This window comes from Globicephala melas, chromosome 16, assembly GCF_963455315.2.
Source record: "Globicephala melas chromosome 16, mGloMel1.2, whole genome shotgun sequence".
NCBI classification, from domain to species: domain Eukaryota; kingdom Metazoa; phylum Chordata; class Mammalia; order Artiodactyla; family Delphinidae; genus Globicephala; species Globicephala melas.
Genome location: NC_083329.1, coordinates 38,549,537 through 38,573,833, shown reverse-complemented (window position 1 = coordinate 38,573,833; position 24,297 = coordinate 38,549,537). Strand labels below are relative to the sequence as shown.

The following is a 24,297-nucleotide window of genomic DNA, read 5'->3' as shown; positions in this document are numbered from 1 at the left end:
GGAGCACAGGCTCCTGACGCGCAGGCTCAGCAGCCATGGCCCACGAGCCCAGCCGCTCCGCGGCACGTGGGATCCTCCCGGACCGGGGCAGGAACCTGTGTCCCCTGCATCGGCAGGCAGACTCCCAACCACTGCGCCACTAGGGAAGCCCAAAATGACGTACTTTTATTATAACTTCCTAGTGTCTAATAATTTGTCTAATTTTAGGTAATAGAAATAATAGCTTTCCATAGAAGGACACCTTGGTTAGATGCTACAACCACGAGGTAGGTCCTATTTGGTCAACAGCCATAAATTCCTGGGTTTAGAAGACTCCACCAAGACACTGCCCCACTAAGATCAACTCAGGAAAAATTATTGAAAGTCCTGTGCTTGTTATAAAATATTTCCCAAACGTACACAAAGGTATTAAAATGAATATTAAAATGATAAGTATGTCAAGAATGGCATATTGAACACACTGGAATCAAGGATTCTCTTAAGCACTGTGGAAGTCACCAGAATCTAAAGCAAAGCAAAACAGCAATAAAAACACCTACATTTATTTTTATTTTTTAAAATAAAACCAATAGGAGTAGCCCTCCAGAAATTTTCAAAATTGAAAGATGGCTTCTGAGCTTGGGGAATATGTTTTAATAATATTTTCATGAAGGCAGCTTAAAGTGAAAAAATATGAGATATCCCCCAAAATGGCTGAATCTATTGAGAGGTGGATATTTTTTAGATTCAATATAATATTATTAATATATTTTATACATGTGTAACAGTATTGCTATAAAACATAGGAAAGAGAAATTTTGCAAAGACTAGGGAAGATGAAATCAATATTTAAAATTTTGACAGTAAAAATGTTTTGATCTGAGGTGGATATTTTTAATGGGGAAGCTTCCATTCACTACTTCTTCACTACCCAAGCGGTCAAGTCGCCTGACTCACAGGTGCATAGAATCACTAGAACTCCCCACGCTGCTTACCTAGCCTCTCAGTGACCTGAACTTAATATTTTGCTGTCCTCTTCAACATCAACAATTCTGCCTTCGAAAAGTGCCTCCTATCCATCTTGTTCTCAGGTCATCACTGTAGGCTAAACACATATATTCCCAACCTTGGATTATTTTTTTTCAAGGTCTCCTAAGTATTCTCCCAGCTCTGCTTTCTCTTTGATGCCCCCAGCCCCCCACCTCCCCCACCTACTCCATCCTAAACATTACCACCAGAGTAGTATTCGTAAAATAACATATCATCCTTTCCACAAGTTCTTCCAAATAGTAGGAATTCAATCTCTCCTTGTTAAGAGGCTGAATGATGTCACTCACTCATTAGTTCAAAAATATTCACCAACTTGCTGCTGCATATGAGATAAAGCATAAACCTCTGAGCTCGTCATTCAAGGCCTTTCACTCGGGGCCCCAGTTCTTTTCAAACAATTTGGACCTTCTTTTTCACGATAAACACCCTCCTTTCTATCAGGACAAACTCAGTGGCCTAGACAACACCATGCTCGTTTTTTGTATCCTTTATTTCGAAGGCTGTATCCCCTCCTAGAATGACCTGCCCCTTCCCGTCTCTACTGACTCACGGCATTCAAAGCCCCAGCTTAGCCACCACTTCACTGAGAAACCAGCTTCCACTATTCCACCCCACATTAATCATTTTCCTCCTTCATTACCTGTAAAAACAAATACGTACAGTCATTTGGGGGATGGGGGAGGATGGCAGTGAAAGAGGGTCCAAAATGGGAGAGAGAGTTTTCAGCAGCCGGACAATCAGTGTTCCTAGGGAATTAAAACTTCCCGTCAGCTTCCCTTCTTCAAAGAAAACAGCACACTGACCCACAGAAAGAGCTTCTCTTTACCTGAGTTGAACTGACTAGGCCGGGCAAGGCTGAGCAGCTAGGTGGCAAGAATTCTCAAGCACCGTGTTATGCTTCCACCCAAGATCCTGAGCTCTCGCTATGAATGCTCTGGCCAGGACGCAGCAATATATAGGCTGCCTCACTCTCCCCAGGCATTTTCTCATCCTCATCATGATGTGAGGCAGCCCCGCCCACTTTGCTTGTTGCCCTTTAAGTTGGCCTCAGCTGGTTGAGTTTCAGTCCGCTGGAGTTCAGTCAGACTGCCTCATCAGCAGATTAACAAGAGGCGGTGAGTAAGCCAGCCAGAGCAAACTGCTTCCTTTCTACTGAAGCCTGAGAGTAAAATCTATTACCCATTTGGACATCTACCTATGACCTCACCATAGATTAAGCAACAACACAGGATTTCAGTAATGGGCAATCCTCTGGAGACCCCAGTTTGAATGGACAAGGAGAGCTTTAAGAAACGTGATAAGCAAGGACCACAAGAAGCTTTTCCTTCTTAATTGATCCAGACTTGAAGACAGAGAGAAAATTGTGGTCTAAAGTGGTATATGGCCTCCCACCACCTACCTCCTCCAACAGTGGAAGCTCCCTCTTGACATTGCATCTTTACTGAGGTGTACGTAGAACAAAGTTGATGCATCCAGTTCAGGCATTATCAAAGCATTCTAAGGATACTCTGAAAAAAAGTTCCAACAGTGGTTTGCAATCTTAACCTCCATCAGAATCACCTGGAGGGCTTGTTAAGGCATAGATTGCCGGGGCCCCCAACCCCAGAGTTCCTGATTCAGTAGGTGTGGTATGGGGTCTGATCATTTGCATTTATAACAAGCTCCCAGGATGCAACTGCCCCTGAGACCACAAGTTTGAGATCTGATCATCTAAATCAAGGGTGGCCCATGGTGGGCTACAGATTTGAATCATCTGAAGAGGTTTTTAAACAATACCAGTGCCCAAATCAACCTCTAATCAATTGAATCTGCTTCTCTGGGGGCGGCGTTGGAGCACTGCTATTTTAAGTTTTCCAGATAATTCTGTTGTGTAGCCAAATTTTGTGATCCACTGCTAAATCTGTCAGCTAATGACACTAGCCACTCACCTGCATGGGAAGCAAATAGCAACACCTGGGGAACCACCCAGTATGGAAACATTTATTGTGTCTACAATGTAATTTGCTTTCTTCTAAATGACAAAGTTCTAAAAAAAATCATACCCAATTTGAGTGAGTGACACTATTCACATTGGACACAAAGAACGCATATTCTGAGGAAACTATACTTCCCAAAAAATAGATCAAAAATACTCAAGAGGAATGTACATTATTGAATTATCATCTAAAAGCGATAAATTAAGTCCCTTTTTTTTAAAGTTTTAAATAGGTGGGTTTTTAAAAATTTTTATTGCCGTATAGTTGCTTTACAATGTTGTGTTAGTTTCTGCTGTACAGCAAAGTGAATTAGCTATATGTATACCTATATCCCCTCCTTTTCGGATTTCCTTCCCATTTAAATCACCACAGAGCACAGAGCAGAGTTCCCTGTGCTGTACAGTAGGTTCTCATTAGCTATCTATTTTACACATAGTAGTGTATATATGTCAATCTCAATCTCCCAGTTCATCCCACCCCCCTTTTCCCCGTTTTGTGTCCATACATTTGTGCTCTACGTCTATGTCTCTATTTCTGCTTTGCATATAGGTTCATCTGTAGCATTTTCCTAGATTCCTCATATATGCATTAATGCATCACCTTCTTTTGTCTTCACAACAACCCTGAGAAGCAGGTACTTTTATTAGTCCCATTTTACAGATGAGGAAACTGATGCTTAGAAAGGTTGTTTCCTAGCCAGGATCATTAATCTGATATTTGAACTTGTCTGACTTCAAAGCTCAAGTTCACAAATCATTTCCAACACTGACTTTCACAGGGATGTTTATGGAAATCACTGCTCCCTGCACCTCCTCTCACTTCTATCCACTTTAACCTTTTCCACATCTTCAGGCCTGTGAATGACTTACCGTGGTCCTAGTCTGGAAAGGCAAAAGCCAATGGGCTAGAACAGTGTTCTCAATTTTGGCTGAATTAACTGAGGTGCTTTTCAAAATCCTGAGGCCTAGACCACTTAAATCAGAATTGGAAAAGAGGGTCCAGAGGTCAGTGATGAGACGATTCCCAGGGGAAAATCAAAAGCACTGATTTGTAATATTTTTGGATTTCTATACTGTTAACGCTCCCACTGTGGCTCATTTCAAGCCACCAAGGTGACATCAATTGACTCACAAAATTCTGAAAATTTAACAGTCTATTCTTGCAGGTAGAAAGGACCTGAGTCCAGCACACACAGTGGAATCCATATTTTCGTAAGCTCTTCTACCATGGGGCCAAGATTGAGAACCACTGAGCTACAGAAACCAGAGTCACCTGGGAGCCTTAGGGTTTTTGGGATAAGACCCTTAGTAAAGTCTATGTAAAGCATAGAAAGGAAGGGAATGGAATAAAAAGGAAAGGAGATGTAGAAGGGGAGTGGAAAGGAGGGGGAAAAGAGTGATGGAGAAAACTATTGTCTGGGCTACAAGGCAGAACAAGGTAGCCAGCCAACTGGGATAGCAGGAGCCAGCCTCCCGCTAACTCACTGGGATTCGCTAACTCATTAGGATGCATCTATCCTTTGTTTGAGTTTTAGAATGTCAATGCCACAGATGCTTTCACTGACTGGTGTTTTTTTTGTTTGTTTGTTTTTTGCGGTACGCGGGCCTCTCACTGTTGTGGCCTCTCCCGTTGCGGAGCACAGGCTCCGGACGCGCAGGCTCAGTGGCCATGGCTCACGGGCCCAGCCGCTCCGCGGCATGTGGGATCTTCCCGGACCGGGGCACGAACCCATGTCCCCTGCATCAGCAGGCGGACTCTCAACCACTGCGCCACCAGGGAAGCCCCAACTGACTGCTTTTTAAGGAATAAAAAGATGCATTTTGATTAAAAATACTTGCCTCTTGTGTAATATTTAAACATTTCCAATCAAATTAAGAAATTGAGTTGACCCTCACCCTCCTCTCATCACTTCAACATGGATCTGTACTGTGTAGGGGTACAGGGGTTGAGTAATAAAAAACAAAAGGGAGCAGTGGAGAAGTGAAATAGATCTGGGTAAGGTATCCTCTCAAAAGCTCATTTCCTCTTCTGTAAAATTGGGAAAGTCATTCCCCTCCCCACAGAGTTACTATGACTGAGAGAATATGGGAAACACACAGTGGAGTGCAAGACACTCAATAAATTGCAGTTATATAGGAATATAAATATATATGTAGTCATGGATAACAGCTACCCTTTCAAGATGAGTTCAATTTCCCATCATAGACTCTTCATTGCTCTTTGTCTTAATTTGGAAAATAATAATAACTTTTTCTCCAGATTTCTGAGTTGTCTATGTTCTGACAAAGCGAGAATTAGGAGGGAATATATTTGATCAGAGCTCTGACCGAGTGTAAGCGACCGAAAAGAAACTAGGGGTACCTGAGCCCTACCCACCCTTCACAAGCACCATTTTTGGACGGCTCAGTGGTGGTACCTAATCACTCAGATTCCAACCGCAGCAGATATACTTCCTAATGACCTTTCTAATGCTTCAGGAAGCTAGACTCTATGTCTGAGCCCTAAATCTATTCTTTTCCTAAACCACGTTCGAGTTCCGTTTATACCCTATCATTATAATAAGCTTCTTGTCATACAGAACTCCCTTCTAGCCAGGTCTTATTTGAAATGTCTCTTAAAATCAATAATCACCTCTTTTAATATTAGTCTTCTTGCTCAATCAAGACCTCAAGGGTCAATTTAAAAGTCCATTAGTATGAATTGAGATGATGTCCTAATTTCTATATAATTAATCGTACTTGTGATCTTTCTCAACAGGAAGAATTCAGTTATGGGGACATCCTATTGCAGTAGACTGGGCAGAACCAGAAGTAGAAGTTGATGAAGACACAATGTCTTCCGTGAAAATCCTATATGTAAGAAACCTAATGCTGTCTACCTCTGAAGAGATGATTGAGAAAGAATTCAACAATATTAAACCAGGTAGGACATACCAGACAACATTACTTTTTCAAAACATTCTTTAAAAACACTTATGCTTGGGCTTCCCTGGTGGCGCAGTGGTTGGGAGTCCGCCTGCCGATGCAGGGGACACGGGTTCTATCCCTGGTCTGGGAATATCCCACATGCTGCAGAGCAACTAAACCCATGCGCCACAACTACTGAGCCTGCGTGCCACAACTACTGAGCCCACACACCACAACTGAGCCCGCGCACCACCACTACTGAGCCTGTGCTCTAGAGCCTGTGAGCCACAACTACTGAGCCCGCATGCCATAACTACTGAAGCCCGTGTGCCTAGAGCCCATGCTCCGCAACAAGAAAAGCCACTGCAGTGAGAAGTCCGTGCACCGCAACAAAGAGTAGCCCCTGCTAGCCGCAACTAGAGAAAGCCCGCGCACAGCAACAAAAACCCAACACAGCCAAAAATAAATAAATAAAATAAAGTTAAAGAAAAAAAAAAGATTTCCAAAAGCATGTGTGGCTGGACATTACTGTTCAAAAATGCAAGCTGATTTCAATATCTACAAGCAGAATTTGAGAACATCAAAATCCATTATCATCTGAAGTGCCACCTAACTAATGTGAATGATAGGAGTTGGAGTGTGAATTGGCTGAAAATATTTGCTCATCCTCTGTGCCCAGGTCCCACTAGGTTTCAGTGCCTGGGGGCCCCAGAGGGCCCTACTCGGTTACAGCCCCTGTGTACAAAACACTAGGTAGGATCTAGGGTAAAGACAATACCAAAATGCCTCTGGGAGCTAACAGTGGAGCCTGGGTGGAGGATGGCACTGGAGGATGGCACTGGAGGATGGATGGGGCAAACACTGGAAAGGTAAAGGTCCTCATTGGCCCACATTTTACTTAATTTCCAAGATAAGCCATAAGGTTAAGTCACACTAATTACCCCACTTGACACTGAAGGAATAAAGGGACCAGGTTAGAAGTTCGGTTAATCACATGTCTCATGATTCATGGTCTCAAATACCTTTATTTATTTTCAGCTTAGCCAGACCATTTTGCTCTGTACAACCACTATCATAAGAAGTCATGGGTTGAATGCTGAGGGGTGAGAGAGAAGTACTGCAATATTTTTAAATTATCCTTCCATTAGGACCCTACTATTATTGCAAAGGAAGACAGTTTATAGCCATTGAACCACATGATAGAGTAGAAGCCTAATTGCCTTTGTGACCTTGAACCTAAGAGGGTAGATAACTGAACTTTGACAGGGAGAGGGGAAAAGGAGGACTTCTCTCCTCTCTTCTGGTCCTCCCTGGCATGGGGTCCCATCCTAGGTTGTCTCTGGAAACTAAAGATAGGAGAAAAACTGTTCTCTCAAGATATACCCAAGAGACTATTAACTAAAAGGTGGTAATTTACATGCTAAACTAACAGGTTAATGTTAAACAAGTTTCCATCTTACCTTCACTCTAGGCAAAAGTTCTATTTTTAAAATTGAGTAAGCAACATTTCATAATAAAATGTAAATATAAAGCTCAACCATCTCAGTAGAACTTTATTTTTACACGTTACCATCAACATATTCAGCAACCCCTCTACATAAAAACAGGATAGTTTGATTTGTTATTTTTTTATTACACGAATAATATAAATAAGCCTTGTTAATATTTGTAGAATACTGGAGAATATAAATTAAAATATCAAAGTCCCCTGTCTTCTCCCCAACTCTTCTCCCCATTCCTGAAGTAACCCCTACTAATGGTCTGATATTTGTCCTTCCAGTCCTCCTTCTGTGTGTGTGTGTGTATTCATATTTATGTGCACAGGTATGCCAGGTGGGATTTTTAAAAACATAAATGCTATGATATTATACTTATTTTTTTGTAAATTTTTAAATTTAACAACAGGCCCTGAATCTTTCCATGTATATATAGGCCTATTTGTTCTCTTTAAAGACTCCTTAGTGCTATTTAATAAGAATAGGGCTTCCCTGGTGGCGCAGTGGTTGAGAGTCCGCCTGCTGATGCAGGGGACATGGGTTCGCGCCCCGGTCCGGGAAGATCCCACATGCCGCGGAGCGGCTGGGCCCGTAAGCCATGGCCGCTGAGCCTGCGCGTCCAGAGCCTGTGCTCCGCAACGAGAGAGGCCACAACAGTGAGAGGCCCGCATAACGCAAAAAAAAAAAGAATATACCAAATTTAATCACTCTCATGAAATTGGACATTGTTTTATTTTTGCTATTTCAACTGACGTATAATTAATACCTCTATGCATGATCTTTTTGCATATGTGTGAATGCTTCTGTAAAAGAGATACCTCAAGGTAGAATTAGTAGATATCTACATTGTTTCCAACTTTTAGATATTATGAACAGCATCATAAGGAACTATCTTGGTTTTCAGATGTTCTTTCACAAACTATTTTTTGTTTGTTTGTTTTGATCAAGAGAGTAAGAGATAAGCAGATGGGAGATCTGAGTTCTAGTTCCTAGCTATGTGAACTCATAAATCTTGCATACCTTATCAGAACCTTACATTCCAAATCATTAAGTTAAAAATAAATAGATTAAGGTAAAATGAATTAAAAATTAAATTATTACTAAAGTCTCTCCTAACTCTAACACTTTTTATTATATAAATCAAAAGAGACAAGGTATTTTTTCTGGGGAAAAAGCCATAAAATTTAAAAGGTAATTACCTAAATATATATTTATAATATGACCAATAATTGAATTCAACTCAATAATATTTTACCATGTATAAGTTACTATCTTTTATATTATATAATATACAAAACAAGATACCATTCCTACCCTCAAAGATCTTATAATCTAGGAAGTGGAAACACAAATCCACAACAAATTATAATAAGGCAGAATATAAGTATTATTTAAAAATTAGAAAAAAATATTCTGTTGAATGTGCAGAATTTTAAACCTGGACACAGGAAATATTTTCAATGACCTCCTTACTTAAATAGAGTCTCCAAAAAAAAAGGATAAAATATTCTTGGAAGCCAAATGCTTAAATATATCATGTTCAATGCTATCTGAGGTTTGCTAATGGGGCTACTTTCAATCTGCTTCCAGGTGCTGTGGAGAGGGTAAAGAAAATCCGAGACTATGCTTTCGTGCACTTCACTAACAGAGAAGATGCGGTGGAGGCTATGAAAGCTTTAAATGGGAAGGTAATGTAGGACAAAGAAAAAATATGTACAGGTTCCATCAAAGTTTGGTGTGGAAGTTTTATTCAAGGGAACAGTCCTGTAAGTCCTTCTCACTCAGCCTTCCTCCATCTCTGACATGGCTGCCTCAATCCATCTAAGATGAACAAAAGAGAAGTGATGGAAAATACAATGGAGATGTGGCTCATATGTCCAATTCTATCTCTAATTTTGGCTGATTTGGGCATATCATTGGCCCTCAATTTCTTTACAAAGAGAGAGTTGGAGTGGATTATCCCAAGGTGTTTTTGCCAATTCAGTTTTCTCTATTTCAAAGAAACTATCACCTTTGTAGTTCAGGATTTTGGAGGCTGATAATCTAAAAAGATGTTAAGGTTATCATTTTGCCCTCAGAGTTTGATCTTCCAAACTCTGGAGGCCTTGGAATCTCTTCCCCTTGCCAAGAGTAAGGTCTGGGGAAAACTCAAATACTATATCCTTACTTCTGATTTGTATATAGAAACCAATATAATATTTACTTATTACTCCAATAAACATTAAAAGGCTTTTGTAGACCACTTATCATGCTAAATAATGTTTGGGATACAAAAAGGATCAAACCAAAGATGTTTATCAAAGGCCTAAAAGTCAGCTGTAAGATTAAGACAAGTATGCAGAACTTTTGCAAAGTCCAGCCAGATAAGTTTTGTTTAGAAAAAAAAAAAAAGTGGTGAGAATGTTCAAAGGAAAGAGGAGTGGGTCATAAAGAATCAGAAAAACTTCATGGATATGAGAAGATAATATTTAAGAGAAGCCATGAAAGTTGGGCAGAATTCCAAAAGAAAAAACATGGAAAAGGAGAGGTAGTCTCAGACAGAGGCACAGAATTTGGAAAGAGCAAGATACGATTGGAGACAGTAAAAGTAGATTGCTTTGCTACGAACCTAATGCGCATAGGGCTGTTTCACCTGCTGGACCTTGCATCGGTCAGTCCTAATAGGAGACAGTTGGCAAAGGGACTAATTACAAACATATGAGTGTGGGGTAGGGGAATTAAAAGAGACAGTGCAGGAAACTGGGGCTCACCCACTCCTGAACCCAAGGGGACAAGGGGCTACAGAAGGAACAGGAAATCTAAAGGAGACAGGATTCTAAAGAGCAGGTCTCTGAGAAAAGTAATGAACTTTGGCCAGTGGACACGTCCAGGCCAAGGCGACCTCTCAGAGAGGGAGGCAAGAGAAGAAATAGCTTGAACTCACTGTTTTCTCTCCCTCCAACCTCCTGCCAGGCCTCTCCATTGGCCAAATCCAATCAAAATCCAGAAAGCCCAGGACTCTGAAGAGGATGCCATGCAGAACACCCTCCCGGAGCTGGGAGGCTGGAGACCAGTGGGAAGTGGATCTGGAGGGCGAATAAATGGTCTCCCAGCACAGGCCCTTCAGAAACAGTGGGGCCTGGGCTTATGAGCCTACAGAAGTGTTTGAATCCTGGTGGGGGGTGGGGGAAGTACTGACTCCAAAACACAAAAGGAAAACTGCAGCGCAAAAATTAATGTATATTTAATTGCATATCTATGAAGCAAAACATTATTTCTTCTTCATTGATGATTATATTTATTATCAAAACAATGTTATTACTTTGATAACAGTTTGTAGATTAGTTTCTCAATTTGAAAACATTCTTGAGGGACATATGATGCTTACTGAGAAGGGATCATCATAAATTAAATGCTAAATAATTACATTGGAATAATCACAATGGAAAAGTATTCAAATTGTTTCCAATTTTTGCAGCTAATATATTTAGAGCTAGATATTTTTATAGCAATGTATACATGTATTATGTAGTTAAATACATATTCAGTGTAATTATAAATATATATACTAAATACTATAATAATATTTAACTATAATGTGGTATGGGAAAATCAGAAGTAAGTTTGCCTAGGAACTATGAAGGTTTTTAAGTATACATATGGATATTTATATTTAATTTATTAGGCAAGGTGAGGCTTTGAAGTTTTTTTTGTGCAGTGGAGTAATGATCATGTTAACAATTTAGGGAAATTAACCTCTTAAGAATTGAAGTTTCATAGAGTAGAGTGAGAGATGTAATTGGAACTAGTTAAAAAACTATTATAGTCACTCAAATGGGAAGAAATAAGGGCTTGAATAAGGGTGGGAGTGGAATGTAGGAGAGATCTCTATACAAGACTATGGGGGGGTGAATTCAAAGGATAAAGCAACTGATTGTATATAGCAGTGAGAAATAAAGATGAGTCATTATAGGTTTTCAATATAGGAGACCAGAAGAAGGCTGATAGGGGAGTCAAGAAGAGAAAACTATTTGGAAAGAAAGGTGATGAATTGAAGTTTGCACGTGATTATTCTCTTATTCTGTAAATACTTGTGAATGTCTATGACGTGAGAGAAATTTTGCTGGGCTTGTGGCTATATAGTTTAATAAGATATTGTCCTAGATCTTGAAACGTCTAAACCAAATAAGTGAAATACAGTACTGGATTTAAAACACGGTTAGAGGGGCAGAGTAATGCAGAACAGACTCTATTACAGTAAGAAATTTGACTTTGCAGTTAAAATATTAAAAACATCTCTTGATATGGAAGTTCCTATAAGCAGAGACCTATCTGGGTATCTTATCTTCCTCAAGACAGGACCGAAGACAAAGAATTACATCCAAGGTCTTTAATACTCCAAGTCTGTTTCTTCTAATTACATCAACATCAATATAATAGAGTTGAGTATGAGCTGAATTCTATCTCTCCATGTGGTCCATCTAACGTATTTGATACTGACTCCTGCTACTAAAAAGTAGGGTAGATACATGTGACTAGGAACAAGAGGCTGACCAAAATGATCAGGATGACCATAAAGCACAAATTTTGTCCAGCAGACTTCAGTGATGCAGGAGCCACTGAATCACTCATGAAATCATGAGCTGCTGTGAAAGGGAGTTTTTGCAGGAACGCTTTACATCACTTCTTTTCTTTATAACAAACGACATTCTTATTTGAAAGGAGCCACCAACTGTTTCCTCAAAACACCTTGTCCCTTTGATAAGAAATTCACCCATCTATCAAGTATTTGTTGAGAGCTACCTTTATCTTTTGTGTATGCAAGCAGCACGTAAAAGCAAGTCCCACTTGTAGATGCACACACAGCCATTATCTTCAATATCCGGATCTGGTTACAAAATGTCAGAAACATGTGTCAGAAAACAACACTTCAACAATTCTTGAGGACAAGTTTTAAGTAGTGCCTGACTTGAGAAACTTCAGTACTGCCCTGCCATCCCTGTTTGTTAGTTCCCAGCTGTTCAGCAGATCAAAAGGTTGCTTCATAAGGAAGTGCCTACAGGGGACAATGCAGTACCCTCAATGATTCCTCTTTCTTAAGTAGGGCCCCACTTTTAAGCCTCACTTCTCTTCCAGTAAAAATTCACCTATTGCATAACTGCACCAAGAAGTAAGACACATACCTGGCTGGCAGCTGGAAAGGCCTGATATGCTGCCCATGCCAAGGTGTTAACAATTGGTAAGATCTTTTATTGGTTTCCTTTTATCTTCATTACACTGTGCTAGGTACTGGAGATTATATTCCATCCATAATTAACCTAAAATTTCTTAGAATAATTATATAAATAGATAATTAAAAATATATATCACATATAAATATTACATAATTCTCTGTCTCAGTAACTGCATTCACTTAATACATTTGTAACTAATATGTCAATAGACAGTGGACAATTTTTCACTGTCAAACCTGTTGATAGATTATATGCAATTTACCAACAAACCACTCAGGGAAAACTCAGCTGGCACACAAAACAAGAACCTATGAAAAGATAAGATACATATGTCAATGGAAAAAAAGTGCACAATCTAAAAGTTGAGAATTACGTCTTATTCTGTGGATATTCTGAGGACTTCAAGCCCAGGAGACAGCCTCTCAGATAGCTCTAAGGGATTGCTCCGAAGAGGGAAGAGAAGAGCCAGGATATGTAGGAGTTTTTGCAACAAAGACCAGGTGGTTGGAACACCAAAAGATTACTGTTAGTTAAAGAAAGCCAGATATCTCAAGTTAAGGAATTTAGCACTTTCTATGTATAGGAAGATGCAAGAGTCTGTGCTCATTGAAATCATTCCTTTGATATGCATCTCAGCGCTCTGGGGCCAGTATCCTGTGTTTTCACATCCTGAGTTTCCTCAGGATCACCGTTGGGGGAGTATGTAATGTGATGGCTCAATGGCTGCAACGTCCTTTGTTTACTGATATGAGAGGCAATATTTTCCATTCACACATATAAGTGAAACAGTCAGTAAACACAGCAGCAACTAGACTAACACTTAGAAGGAGACGTGTTACTAGGGCTCAGTCACACCTGGCTGTCTTCATGTCTTTTCACATTGCTTTTTCCTTGCTGTCTAAAACAGGTGCTGGATGGGTCCCCCATCGAAGTGACCCTAGCCAAACCAGTGGACAAGGATAGTTATGTTAGGTACACCCGAGGAACAGGTGGAAGGGGCACCATGCTTCAGGGAGAGTACACCTACTCCTTGGGCCATGTTTATGATCCCACCACAGCCTACCTTGGAGCTCCTGTCTTCTATGCCCCCCAGGCCTACACAGCAATTCCCAGCCTTCATTTCCCAGCCACCAAAGGACATCTTGGCAACAGGGCCATTATCAGAGCCCCTTCTGTTAGAGGTAACATTAATCAGCTCTTGCCTTAGAAAAAAACTCTGCGATTTCAAATGCTTTGTATTGCAATAGCCTTAGACAAATTGGACGGGTCCACTGGGAGACAAGAACTGGAAAATTGTTTATTGAAAATCAAATATTATATCAATAGTTTTCCTTCCATATGAATCTTTTTTCACATTACAACTGGTTATTGAAAAAACTTGGTCGGAACATAGTATAAATGAGTCTGATGTACACATCTGATCTTTGCATGGGCCCGTAAAATGTGTACAAACTAAAACTCGGGTCTACGATTATTAGTTTCTTCCTTATCACTGTACTACCATATTGGAGTCATATGTGACTCATTACAAAACTTCCAACTGAGAGCAGTATGGTTCAGTGGAAACCAGTTACCTCAAATATCAAGACACATGAGTATTGGATGGTGAGTCAGTGCCATCACATCCATATATAAATCACAATTCATCATAAATATATTTAACAGATATATGAGATGCTCTCATCTGATCTCCCCCAAGAAATATGTGCTATGCCTTCTAAAAAGCCACATTACTAAGGAAATCAACTTTTTTCTCCAGGATATCAGGAAACAAATAGTAAAGTCCAAATAGAAAAATAAAAAACAAAAAAAACGCGACCTCAATCTTACTGCCAAACAACACGTTTTCCTGCTGAATCCTGTGAGAATTCCAAATGTTCAAGCAGTTTTCTGAGCTCAGTTATTTCAAAAAATGTAAAAGATAAGGAAAGCATGTTTTATTTTCAAGAAACTGTTTTGTCTCTGCCTAATGGGATCCTTCAGAGTGGTTCTGCTAGGAACCAATGCCTACAGAATCTCAGATCTGTCTGCCAGATATGATACCAGTCTGAGCAATTCAACAGCAAACTGTGTACTTAATTCTATTCTTGGGTTTGACTAGAAGCAAAGGGGCATGTCCAGATTACTGTGAAAACAATTATCTTACTGTGTTTTACTATTTTTCAGGAGAACTGAATTGACCATCCTAGGAACTCTAGTCTTCAACAGCCTTAAAATTTCCATACTCATAATACTCCACCCAAAATTGTAATGTAAAAGAAATCTTCAGGATTTCCTTCAAGATGATCTGTCTATAGGTTTGATAATTATGTCATTAAAACACTGTACATTTATAATCTAAATCACATCATTAAACAATCCCTACATTAAGTATAAGTTGTCAACCAGTTGTAATGTAGGAAAAAAACAAACTTCACTCCAAGGGAAAAAATACCTGTCTTATAACAAGAAAGGAATCAATGAATGATATTCATGGATGAAGGGTAATCAATTTAATTTTTTATCTCTTTATGCCACCAATAGGAAATCAAAGTAGCAATGTGGCAAAACAAAAAATCAAAAGGAATCTATTAATGAAACTCAATGGAAATTTAAGCCTCACATTGATAGAATATAAGAGAGAAAATGGTGAGTTTTAAAACACATTTTCTAAATGTTGGTTTTCCAGCAGGCCATCACGAATGGAATATTAGGGAAACTAGAATTCATTTCTAATTTACTGATCAAAGACAAAAAGGCAAGACTTATTTTAATACATGTGGTCATATTATGCTGGGATGTTTTAATAAATACATTCCCAACATTTATTAGTCTACAGAAAAATGTCAACGAAAGGTTAATTGAAGAGAGAAATTGCAAAATTTCTGTACCAAAGCTTTAAAGTTGCACGTGTACTTATCCATAGCTTTGATAGTATTGCTTTCTTCTACAGACAGTTAAAAAAAAAAAGGACACCTGTGGTGAACCCTATCTTATGTTGAGTTTCATTACTTTAGAATCCTGGAGTTTTCTATCTGTCTTCAGGGAAATAATCAATGTGACTTGGGCTAACTTTTCCATTACAGTAAGATTCAGGGTGATTTTCTGGTGGTTTGATTCGGTTTAATGCCTTCTTACATTCCTAGAAATTTACATGAATGTACCTGTAGGGGCTGCGGGAGTGAGAGGACTGGGCGGCCGTGGCTATTTGGCTTACACAGGCCTGGGTCGAGGATACCAGGTCAAAGGAGACAAGAGAGAAGACAAACTCTATGATCTTTTGCCTGGGATGGAGCTCACCCCAATGAATCCTGTCACTTTAAAACCCCAAGGAATTAAACTTGCTCCACAGGTAGGTAACGTTATTCCAGAGATAGCTTGGATAGTTTGTATAAGTTGGGCCAAAGACCATCATTCACCATTTGTCAAAGGATTTGACTTGATCCCTACTTCAGCTGCTGTTTTGTTTTGTTTTATTAAATAGATATAGCGGCCAATCAACATAATGTACTGTGAGAGAAAAGTGGGTGTTGAGTACAATTGTTTCATTTTAGACTCTTTTTTTTAAAATCATGAAATTTGACATCTTAAGTAATCTTCCACTGAAATGCAAGGATTCTGAGCACTACCAAGAATTATCAACCAATACCTTAAATGAGAATAAAGTGAAGCAAGGCTGGTTGGCAAATGAAGAGCACTCATGACAGGGAATGAACAGATCATTTAGAACATCTTTCCTTGGAAGCTCTGTGTCTAAGAGAAAACACTGTGCTATCTCTGGTGTATCATTACTCATATTAACTATAAGATGCCATCAGCCATATCGAATCAAGTCATCTACAATGACTGTATTTGGGCAGTAACATTAAGGTAAATTTTTTGCTTTCACTTCACAATTCTAAGTTTCCATGTTTCTGCATGAGGCTATGATTTTATTATCGGAAAGTTAAAAGTTATAAAAGTTGTTCCAGTACGGAAACTGAACAACAGGGTTAAAAATAAAACAAAACAGGATCTGTGTTAACCCTTACACTGTCCCCGCTGGACATGCAGTACATGCTGGACTCTCTGCAGAGACACTTTGGCTGAATAATCAATATCCAGTTGTTCAGAGTGACAGTTGGCATATCCTAAAGGAAAATTCCCAACTCCCACCCCAAAGGTATAAGCCCCAAATTTGTGGGAGTAGCCTTATGATTGCAATCAAGTAGAAAACTTGATTTTCTAAAATCTCATCTTGACTGGGTTTTTTTGTTTGTTTTTGGTGTATTAATGGCTTTCTTATACATACAAATTAGCTCATCTACAGTTTCTGCTACCCCTCCCCATACAATTCTTTTTTAAGTGATGCCTATCAGAGTGGTAAATAGTAATCATGTGTCTGTTCAAAAACCATATGAGGGGCACGCATTATGCACCGAGTATTGTGCTAGGTGCTGGGGATGGAAAAGTGAATATAACACAACCCTTGCCATCAAAAATCACACGGCAATCCAGTGAGAGGATCCTGACACATAATAATTACAATAAAATCTCGTAAGTGCCATGATGGACCTTTGCTCAGAAAACACAAAAGCTAGTCAATCCAATCTATCCTGGGTTAAAACCTAAAATAAACAACCTAATTAAAGTACTAGGATACCCAGAAATATTTTTAGAAAATAAAAAATAATCATTGTCATAAATTCTGTGTAATAGTTCTAAGAACTGCCATAGCATGAGTAATGATCTCTGGTTTTATATTAAATCCAGGTTAGAAATTGGTCCTGCTTTATAGTAATATATGGGGCCTTCACTGGTGGCACAGTGGTTAAGAATCCACCTGCCAATGCAGGGGACACGGGTTCGAGCCCTGGTCCGGGAAGATCCCACATGCTGCAGAGCAACTAAGCCTGTGTGCCACAACTACTGAGCCTGCACTCTAGAGCCTGTGAGCCACAACTACTGAGCCTGCGTGCCACAATTACTGAAGCCCACGTGCCTAGAGCCCATGCTCCGCAACAAGAGAAGCCACCTCAATGAGAAGCCTGCACACCTCAAAGAGTAGCTCTCGGGCTTCCCTGGTGGCGCGGTGGTTGAGAGTCCGCCTGCCGATGCAGGGGACACGGGTTCGTGCCCCAGTCCGGGAAGGTCCCACATGCCGCGGAGCGGCTGGGCCCATGAGCCATGGCCTCTGGGCCTGTGCGTCCGGAGCCTGTGCTCCGCAACGGGAGAGGCCACAACAGTGAGAGGCCCGCATACCACAAAAAAAAAAAAAAAAAAGGGTAGCTCTCGCTCACCACAACTAGAGAAAGCACGCGCGCAGCAACAAAGACCCAACGTGGGCAAAAATAAATAAATAAATAAAATAAATGTACCAAAAAAATATATACAGTAACATATGAGTAACTATCTCTATCAACTAATGAAAGTTTTTCTTAATTAATTTGTCTCTGAATTTCTGCAACTGCATCTTAGAAATCAAGGGCCATGCCACCCCCAACCAGCATAGATGGAGCCTGGACAACTCCATGGTGGAGTTATGAACTTCCAACAAGAAGAGGAGGCTGCCCTGCAGAGTCAGAAGTTAGAGCTGGAATCCTTTACATGTGTTTGCACAATGGGCACAAACGAGCAGGCAGAATATCAGCCCGCTCAAGTAACTGACTATTGCCCAGGAACCTTAGAGAACAGTTTGTAGATGACAAGAGATGCTACAAAACTAAGAGTATTAAGAAGCAACAGTTAATAGAGGAGATAGGAGCAATCTATAAATTCGATAAACTGGAAAATGTCATGCTATTACAGCTGGATAAGCATTAGAGCAAATGAGATAAGAAATTCCACAGACTCAACCTGGGAACTGTTCTGTCCCAAGAGTTATTTTTTAGGACTTACGCCCTGTTTTGCACAGTTTACTGGATCTGCTGACCAATGGGAGCATCAGGGCTTGTGGGCCACCAGAAATGGCTTCGGCATGAAGAAAATATGTGCCTTCAGGCAAGGTTTGGTTTGGAGTAATGACAGAGGAAAGAAGCATGAAGGAAGATTCCAAAAATCAGATCATAAAAATAGCCAGAAGTGGTGTTTTGCCAAACAAAGACATTGCAACTATCAACACCCCTCTATTTTTTTTTTTTTTTTTTGCGGTACGCGGGCCTCTCACTGTTGTGGCCTCTCCCATTGCGGAGCACAGGCTCCGGACGCGCAGGCTCAGTGGCCATGGCTCACGGGCCCAGCTGCTCCGCGGCATGTGGGATCTTCCCGGACCGGGGCACAAACCCGTGTCTCCTGCATCGGCAGGCGGACTCTCAACCACTGCGCCACCAGGGAAGCCTCTCAACACCCCCTCTATTAATGTTCATCAATAAATACTAACCCATTAAACTTTTTAACTCTATTTTTATGAAAATGTAAAGTTAAAACCGTATGACAAATGACATGAAATAGGAATAAATCCTTAGGTTATTTTCTCTAAACCATTATAAACAGAAGGATTCAGGGTAATAATGAGTAAATCCAGCTACACAGTGCTAAAATATCAATTTTTTTTTTTTTTTTTTTTTTTTTTGCGGTACGCGGGCCCCCCACCGCCGTGGCCCGGCGCGCAGGCTCCGGACGTGCAGGCCCAGCAGCCACGGCCCAGGGGCCCAGCCGCTCCGCAGCACGCGGGATCCTACCAGACCGGGGCACGAACCCGCATCCCCCGCATCGGCAGCCGGACTCCCAACCACTGCGCCACCAGGGAAGCCCTGGAATATCAATTTTTTAAAAAACGGAATAAATATACCAAACAAATTTTACATTAAACTATTGGTAAAAAGTTAGAGCTAATGGACTAAACTAAAAGTGTATTAGAATAAATGGTGTGAAAATGATTTTCCTGAATTAATAGACACAACATTTTAAATGGAGTTCAAATTGAGTTCATCTTAAATTTTATGAGTCATTAAACCATGTGGCATTTTATCTCTTCTTATATTTGCTTAAACTCTGAAGATTCAAGTTTAAAAACCTGAAAGTTAGAGAAATAATGCAAATGTGATATTTGGAAGGGAAGTCACTTTTTTGTTGTTTTTTTTTTTGCTCTTGTAGATATTAGAAGAAGTTTGTCAGAAAAATAACTGGGGACAACCTGTATATCAGCTGCACTCTGCCATTGGACAAGATCAAAGACAACTCTTCTTATACAAAATAACTATTCCTGCCCTGTCCAGCCAGAATCCTGTCATGTGTGTAACTTCTCCAAATTCCTAATCATTTCGATTTTAGAACGAGTCTTGTGAATTAAGTGTATTTTATCACTATCTAAATAAGATAAATATTCAAGTCTACAACCTACTCATTTTTCATTCAGTGCAAACGTTGAGATGTGTATTTGGGATATATGTGACAGCCATGAGACTAGCATCTCAAAGCCCCTAAATTTCATATAGACAATGAAGACTGTGTACTCTCACCAACCAATGGAAAACTGCAGATGTTAAGTGTAATAGAAGTGAAAACTATAGCCCACCCTTTTATCTGTGTAGTATTTGGGTTGAACCATACGAAACTGCCCTTTTATACCTAATAACACCATGCCCTGCCATTTAAGTTTTGAACCAAAGCTATAACCTCTCTATTAGTGGTTATCACCTTCTCAATTTTACCTTGAGCCTGCATTTCTACATGTTTTAGGAACCATCCTGTTTCACACATACATTAGAAAGAACTTACAACGAGTTGCAAGTACGCTCCAGGAATGTCATCGTCCACCGATGTTCTAGGTCCATTCACAAATGCTCCAACATGTATGTATATCTGGAAGCTTTAAAAGCAGAGAGTGCTAGGTCCCCACGCAAAATTCCATTATCCGATCAAAAAAGTGAACAGCGCCTTAGGTTTTCACCTGTCTCAGCTACATAAGTTTAAAATGCACACCCTGACTGACTTTGCTTTCCAGCCACCCTTTCACACCCCCGAAGCTAAGTGCCTATGTGGATGAAGCAAAGACATATGCAGCCGAGTACACCCTGCAGACCCTGGGCATCCCCACCGATGGAGCCGATGCCCAGACCGCAGCTGCTGCTGCCGCTTCTGCTACCGCATTTCCAGGTATGGAAAAATAATGCCAGAAATGGCACCCTGCAGAGAGTGTTTGGGAGACCCTCTTTGGGACCATGGACTCACAGAGTTATCTGTGAACTTCAACTACAATAAATCTGATTTACACCACCTGTGACCAAAAAGAATTTGCCCGATGAGCGAGCCATTAACAAGGCAAGAGAATTGAGCTGGGCAGCAGAGGAGGGTCTAGTCTCAGCTCAGCTATAAGCAGCTGTGTGACCTTAAATGAATCAATCTCTCTGCGTCTAGTTTGTTTGGGTTTTTACTTTTAGTAAGAGAGTTTAGAACTACTACATCCTACTACTACTACATTCGTGGATGATGTTTATTTGAACTCTTACTATGTGCCAGGCACTGACTTATCTCAGCAATGCTCGTGACACCACAAGAGACAGGTTCTATCGTCACGCACATTGTACAGCTGAAGAAACCAAGTACCACCAAGAGAAAGATTAAGTCATTTGGCCAAGGCCAATCAGCTTTTAAGCAATCCATGGACTCCCTCCCCAATTCTAATCTTCAGTTCTACTCAATTCTACTTGTATTGCTTTGCTTTCTGAAAGAAACGTGTAGATCGGATTTTTAAAAATTATTTTAAGACAAAAACTGTATGTGTGTGTGTGTGTGTGTGAGAGAGAGAGAGAGAGAAAGAGAGAGAGAGAGAGAGATGGAGAAAATGAAAAAGAGACCATTTCAATAAGTGGCTAATCAGGCTCATTTTATCTGTTCTATAATTTAGGTCTGGGGCATATGCTGATTACTTAAAGTCTGTCTGTAGATCAACATGCCTTCAGGGTCACATTTAAAAGACTTTTCCCCATTTATTATGTACCTACAACAAATGCTACTAATTAAAAATGAATCCTCTAGAGATTAAAGAGGACCAGACAAGAAATTTCTTTTGGAAATTTTTCCCTCAGCAGTTAGTTTGAGCAACTCCATTCTTTCTTGGTAATAAAAGTTTAGGTTCTTTCGAAGAAATCTGTCATTCTGACTTGTCATTGTGTTGGCATACCTCCTCCCATAAGCCCAAATCAGAGAGTTCTGACTAGACCTAGAAATAAGACATTCTTATCAATTGATTAATTCATATATCGGTCCTGTGTAGGTATGAGAACTGCTATATACGTCACATCCATAACACCTGAGCTGGCTCTCATTTCCTTTTATTTCTCAAAACTTGCAAATGTGGCCTCCATCCTGGCAAGTGAAGCCGAAACTAATCATGCTTCCCACACAAATGTGACCTCAATTCCAGCTTTGCTCTTAGAACGTGGAGAAGATGTGTGATGTACCCCTTCGAGGTTATCAAGGCAACAACTGCCGAGGGCCAGGTCCTTCCTGGGCTGTGCTGCAGCCATCAGCGCCGTGCTTGCTTTCCATGAAACGGGGTGTCTTGTGCCAGGCTTCTCAGTTCTTGCAGAAAGTTAAGGCCCTGTCTTGCAGAAAGCTGTACCCCAAAGACACCAAATTAATGTACTATAAAAATAAATGAGCCACTGCCAGGAGAATTTTAAAGTTTGCTTTTACATTGGAAAGGATTTGCTCTTTGCCCAAAAATATTTTATCTTATCCTCACTTTTATTTGCTCCTACAAGAAATAAAAAATTATTTAGAGCATGAGAATTGCCTTGGGAATGCCTAAGAATTTGAGAAGATTTTTTATAACTTGCTATGGAGTCAAGTAAAGAATAATAGGCTCCAAGGGAAGAATCTATTTAAAACACAAATGCTCTGGTACTTTAGAAATTAGCCAAATTGAAAAAGAAAATTCAATTTGCTTTTCAAAATCCCTAAAGGTAAAACCTACGCTACACACGCACATACACGTATATTTTACTTACTTACTTTAGAAATACTGTTTCCAAAATTATGAAAGTAATTGTTAACATATTTCTCATATCCTTGGAAAATGTACCAAACTTCACTAGCACGTTAGTCAGCATTACTGCCCAAAGTGCACGAGCCAAGGAGGGGATTCAAATTTTTTACAAATAGTCCAGCCAGCTTCCCACTACCACTTCCTGAGAAGCCACCAGAAAGAAATCAACGTGCCTGGGTTTAGGCGGACTTCCACAACACATAAACCAAATGCGCTTTCTTTCTTTTCTTTTCTTTTTTAAAATCAGGTCCCCATTTGCTGTTTAAGCATACTTTTTCCCTTTTTCTCATCCTCTTTCACAATTTGGGGATCATCTCAGAAATAACCAGATTTGGGTCTAAGACATTAACAGGGAAATACTGCTTTTAGATAATAGCTATTATGCTCTTTTCTTCAAAAGTATTAATCAGCTAGACATGATAGCAATACAAAAGCACATGAGTATGTCCTTATCACTCAAGCCCCTTAGTTCTCCGACAGTAAGGACGAGCACTAAGACCTCTGCATACATCAAACACAGCTCGATGGTGGGGTGAGGTATTGTTTGTCCTATCCATTTAGACCAAAATGTGGACACCCTAGGTATGTGCTTTTATGGTGCTATATAGAAATATGCTAAAACTTTAACTACTTCTCCTATTGGTCTACCCAGTCCCTACAAACCTCCCTGGGTAAAGGCAATGGTTTTTAATATTCTATTTAGGTGAGGGTGGGGATGCAGCAGAACCAGACCCACAGGGCCCACCCCGATCTCCTTGCCAACCCATCAACTGCCTCCCCTCCTTTACAAGTTCTGAGACCCTCTGAAAAAGTTCTGGACATCAAACTTTAATCAGCTCCGCATTCTGTCAAGTTTCTGTTTCTTGGGGTCTATCCCCCATGTTGCCAGTTTTCTAAGAGTGAAACGATTCTGATATAAATGGTCGACCCCACTCTGAGGAAGACTCTTCCCTAATCAATGAGTCCAGATATTACATCCCCTGAGGGCACCTTTTAAAATGTACACGTTAACTTTTGGCTTTAAGCAATACGTTAAATTTTCATCTTTCATAAAGACCGTAAGCCAAAAGGAAGCAAATCCGAATCCCTTTCATGAAGTTTTCTCTGCCTTCTCCTCCAGGCTATGCTGTCCCTAACGCAGCTGCATCTGTGTCTGCAGCCCAGCTCAAGCAAGCGGTGACCCTGGGACAAGACTTAGCAGCGTATGCAACGTATGAGGTCTACCCCACTTTTGCAGTGACTGCCCAAGGGGATGGCTATGGAACCTTCTGAAGACATCTTTCTTTTAAGAATAAAACACACAAAACTCAATCTAGAAGAAATACACCTCTAACTCGGTCCCCTAATGATCACACGTAATACTTGTCCCAGAGTGATGCCTTTCCTGAGACTGTACAGCTTACATTGATACTAACTGTAGAATCATGATATGAGAACTTTATTTCTAATGAAATCCAATGTTAAGGAGCCATTTATCTAACAGGAAGCTAAAGAGCAGTTGCCCCCCAAAGTTGTTCTTCCAAGGTTCCTGAGTGTCTGGGGAGTGTGTTTACAAACCCTGACAGAGTGGAGAGAGATCTTTTAGCCAGCAAGATTTCAGGGGCTAAGCAGACCTGGACAACCAGTAACAACCAAGGGGGCCAAGTAATTCCAGAGTCTTAACCCCTGGCTTACAGCTGCTTTTGTAATACACAAAGTCACAAAAGGCTGAGGGACAGTAGGAGATGC

General features: G+C 40.3%; 1 protein-coding gene across 3 annotated transcripts in view; it reads left to right on the top strand.

Annotated features, from left to right (window-relative positions):
* Positions 1-23,841, top strand: part of A1CF (APOBEC1 complementation factor) — a 48,754-nt gene extending 24,913 nt beyond the window's left edge. For 2 of the 3 annotated variants that reach the window (XM_030865559.2, XM_030865561.1), the window contains 7 exons: positions 5,763-5,927; positions 8,998-9,095; positions 13,528-13,801; positions 15,746-15,951; positions 19,674-19,810; positions 20,524-20,675; positions 23,690-23,841. In XM_030865559.2, the coding sequence (XP_030721419.1) occupies positions 5,763-5,927; positions 8,998-9,095; positions 13,528-13,801; positions 15,746-15,951; positions 19,674-19,810; positions 20,524-20,675; positions 23,690-23,841 (1,184 nt within the window). The remainder of the gene's footprint in view (positions 1-5,762; positions 5,928-8,997; positions 9,096-13,527; positions 13,802-15,745; positions 15,952-19,673; positions 19,811-20,523; positions 20,676-23,689) is intronic. The other variant, XM_030865560.2, reaches the window with a different exon arrangement.
* The last annotated feature ends 456 nt before the right edge of the window (positions 23,842-24,297 follow it).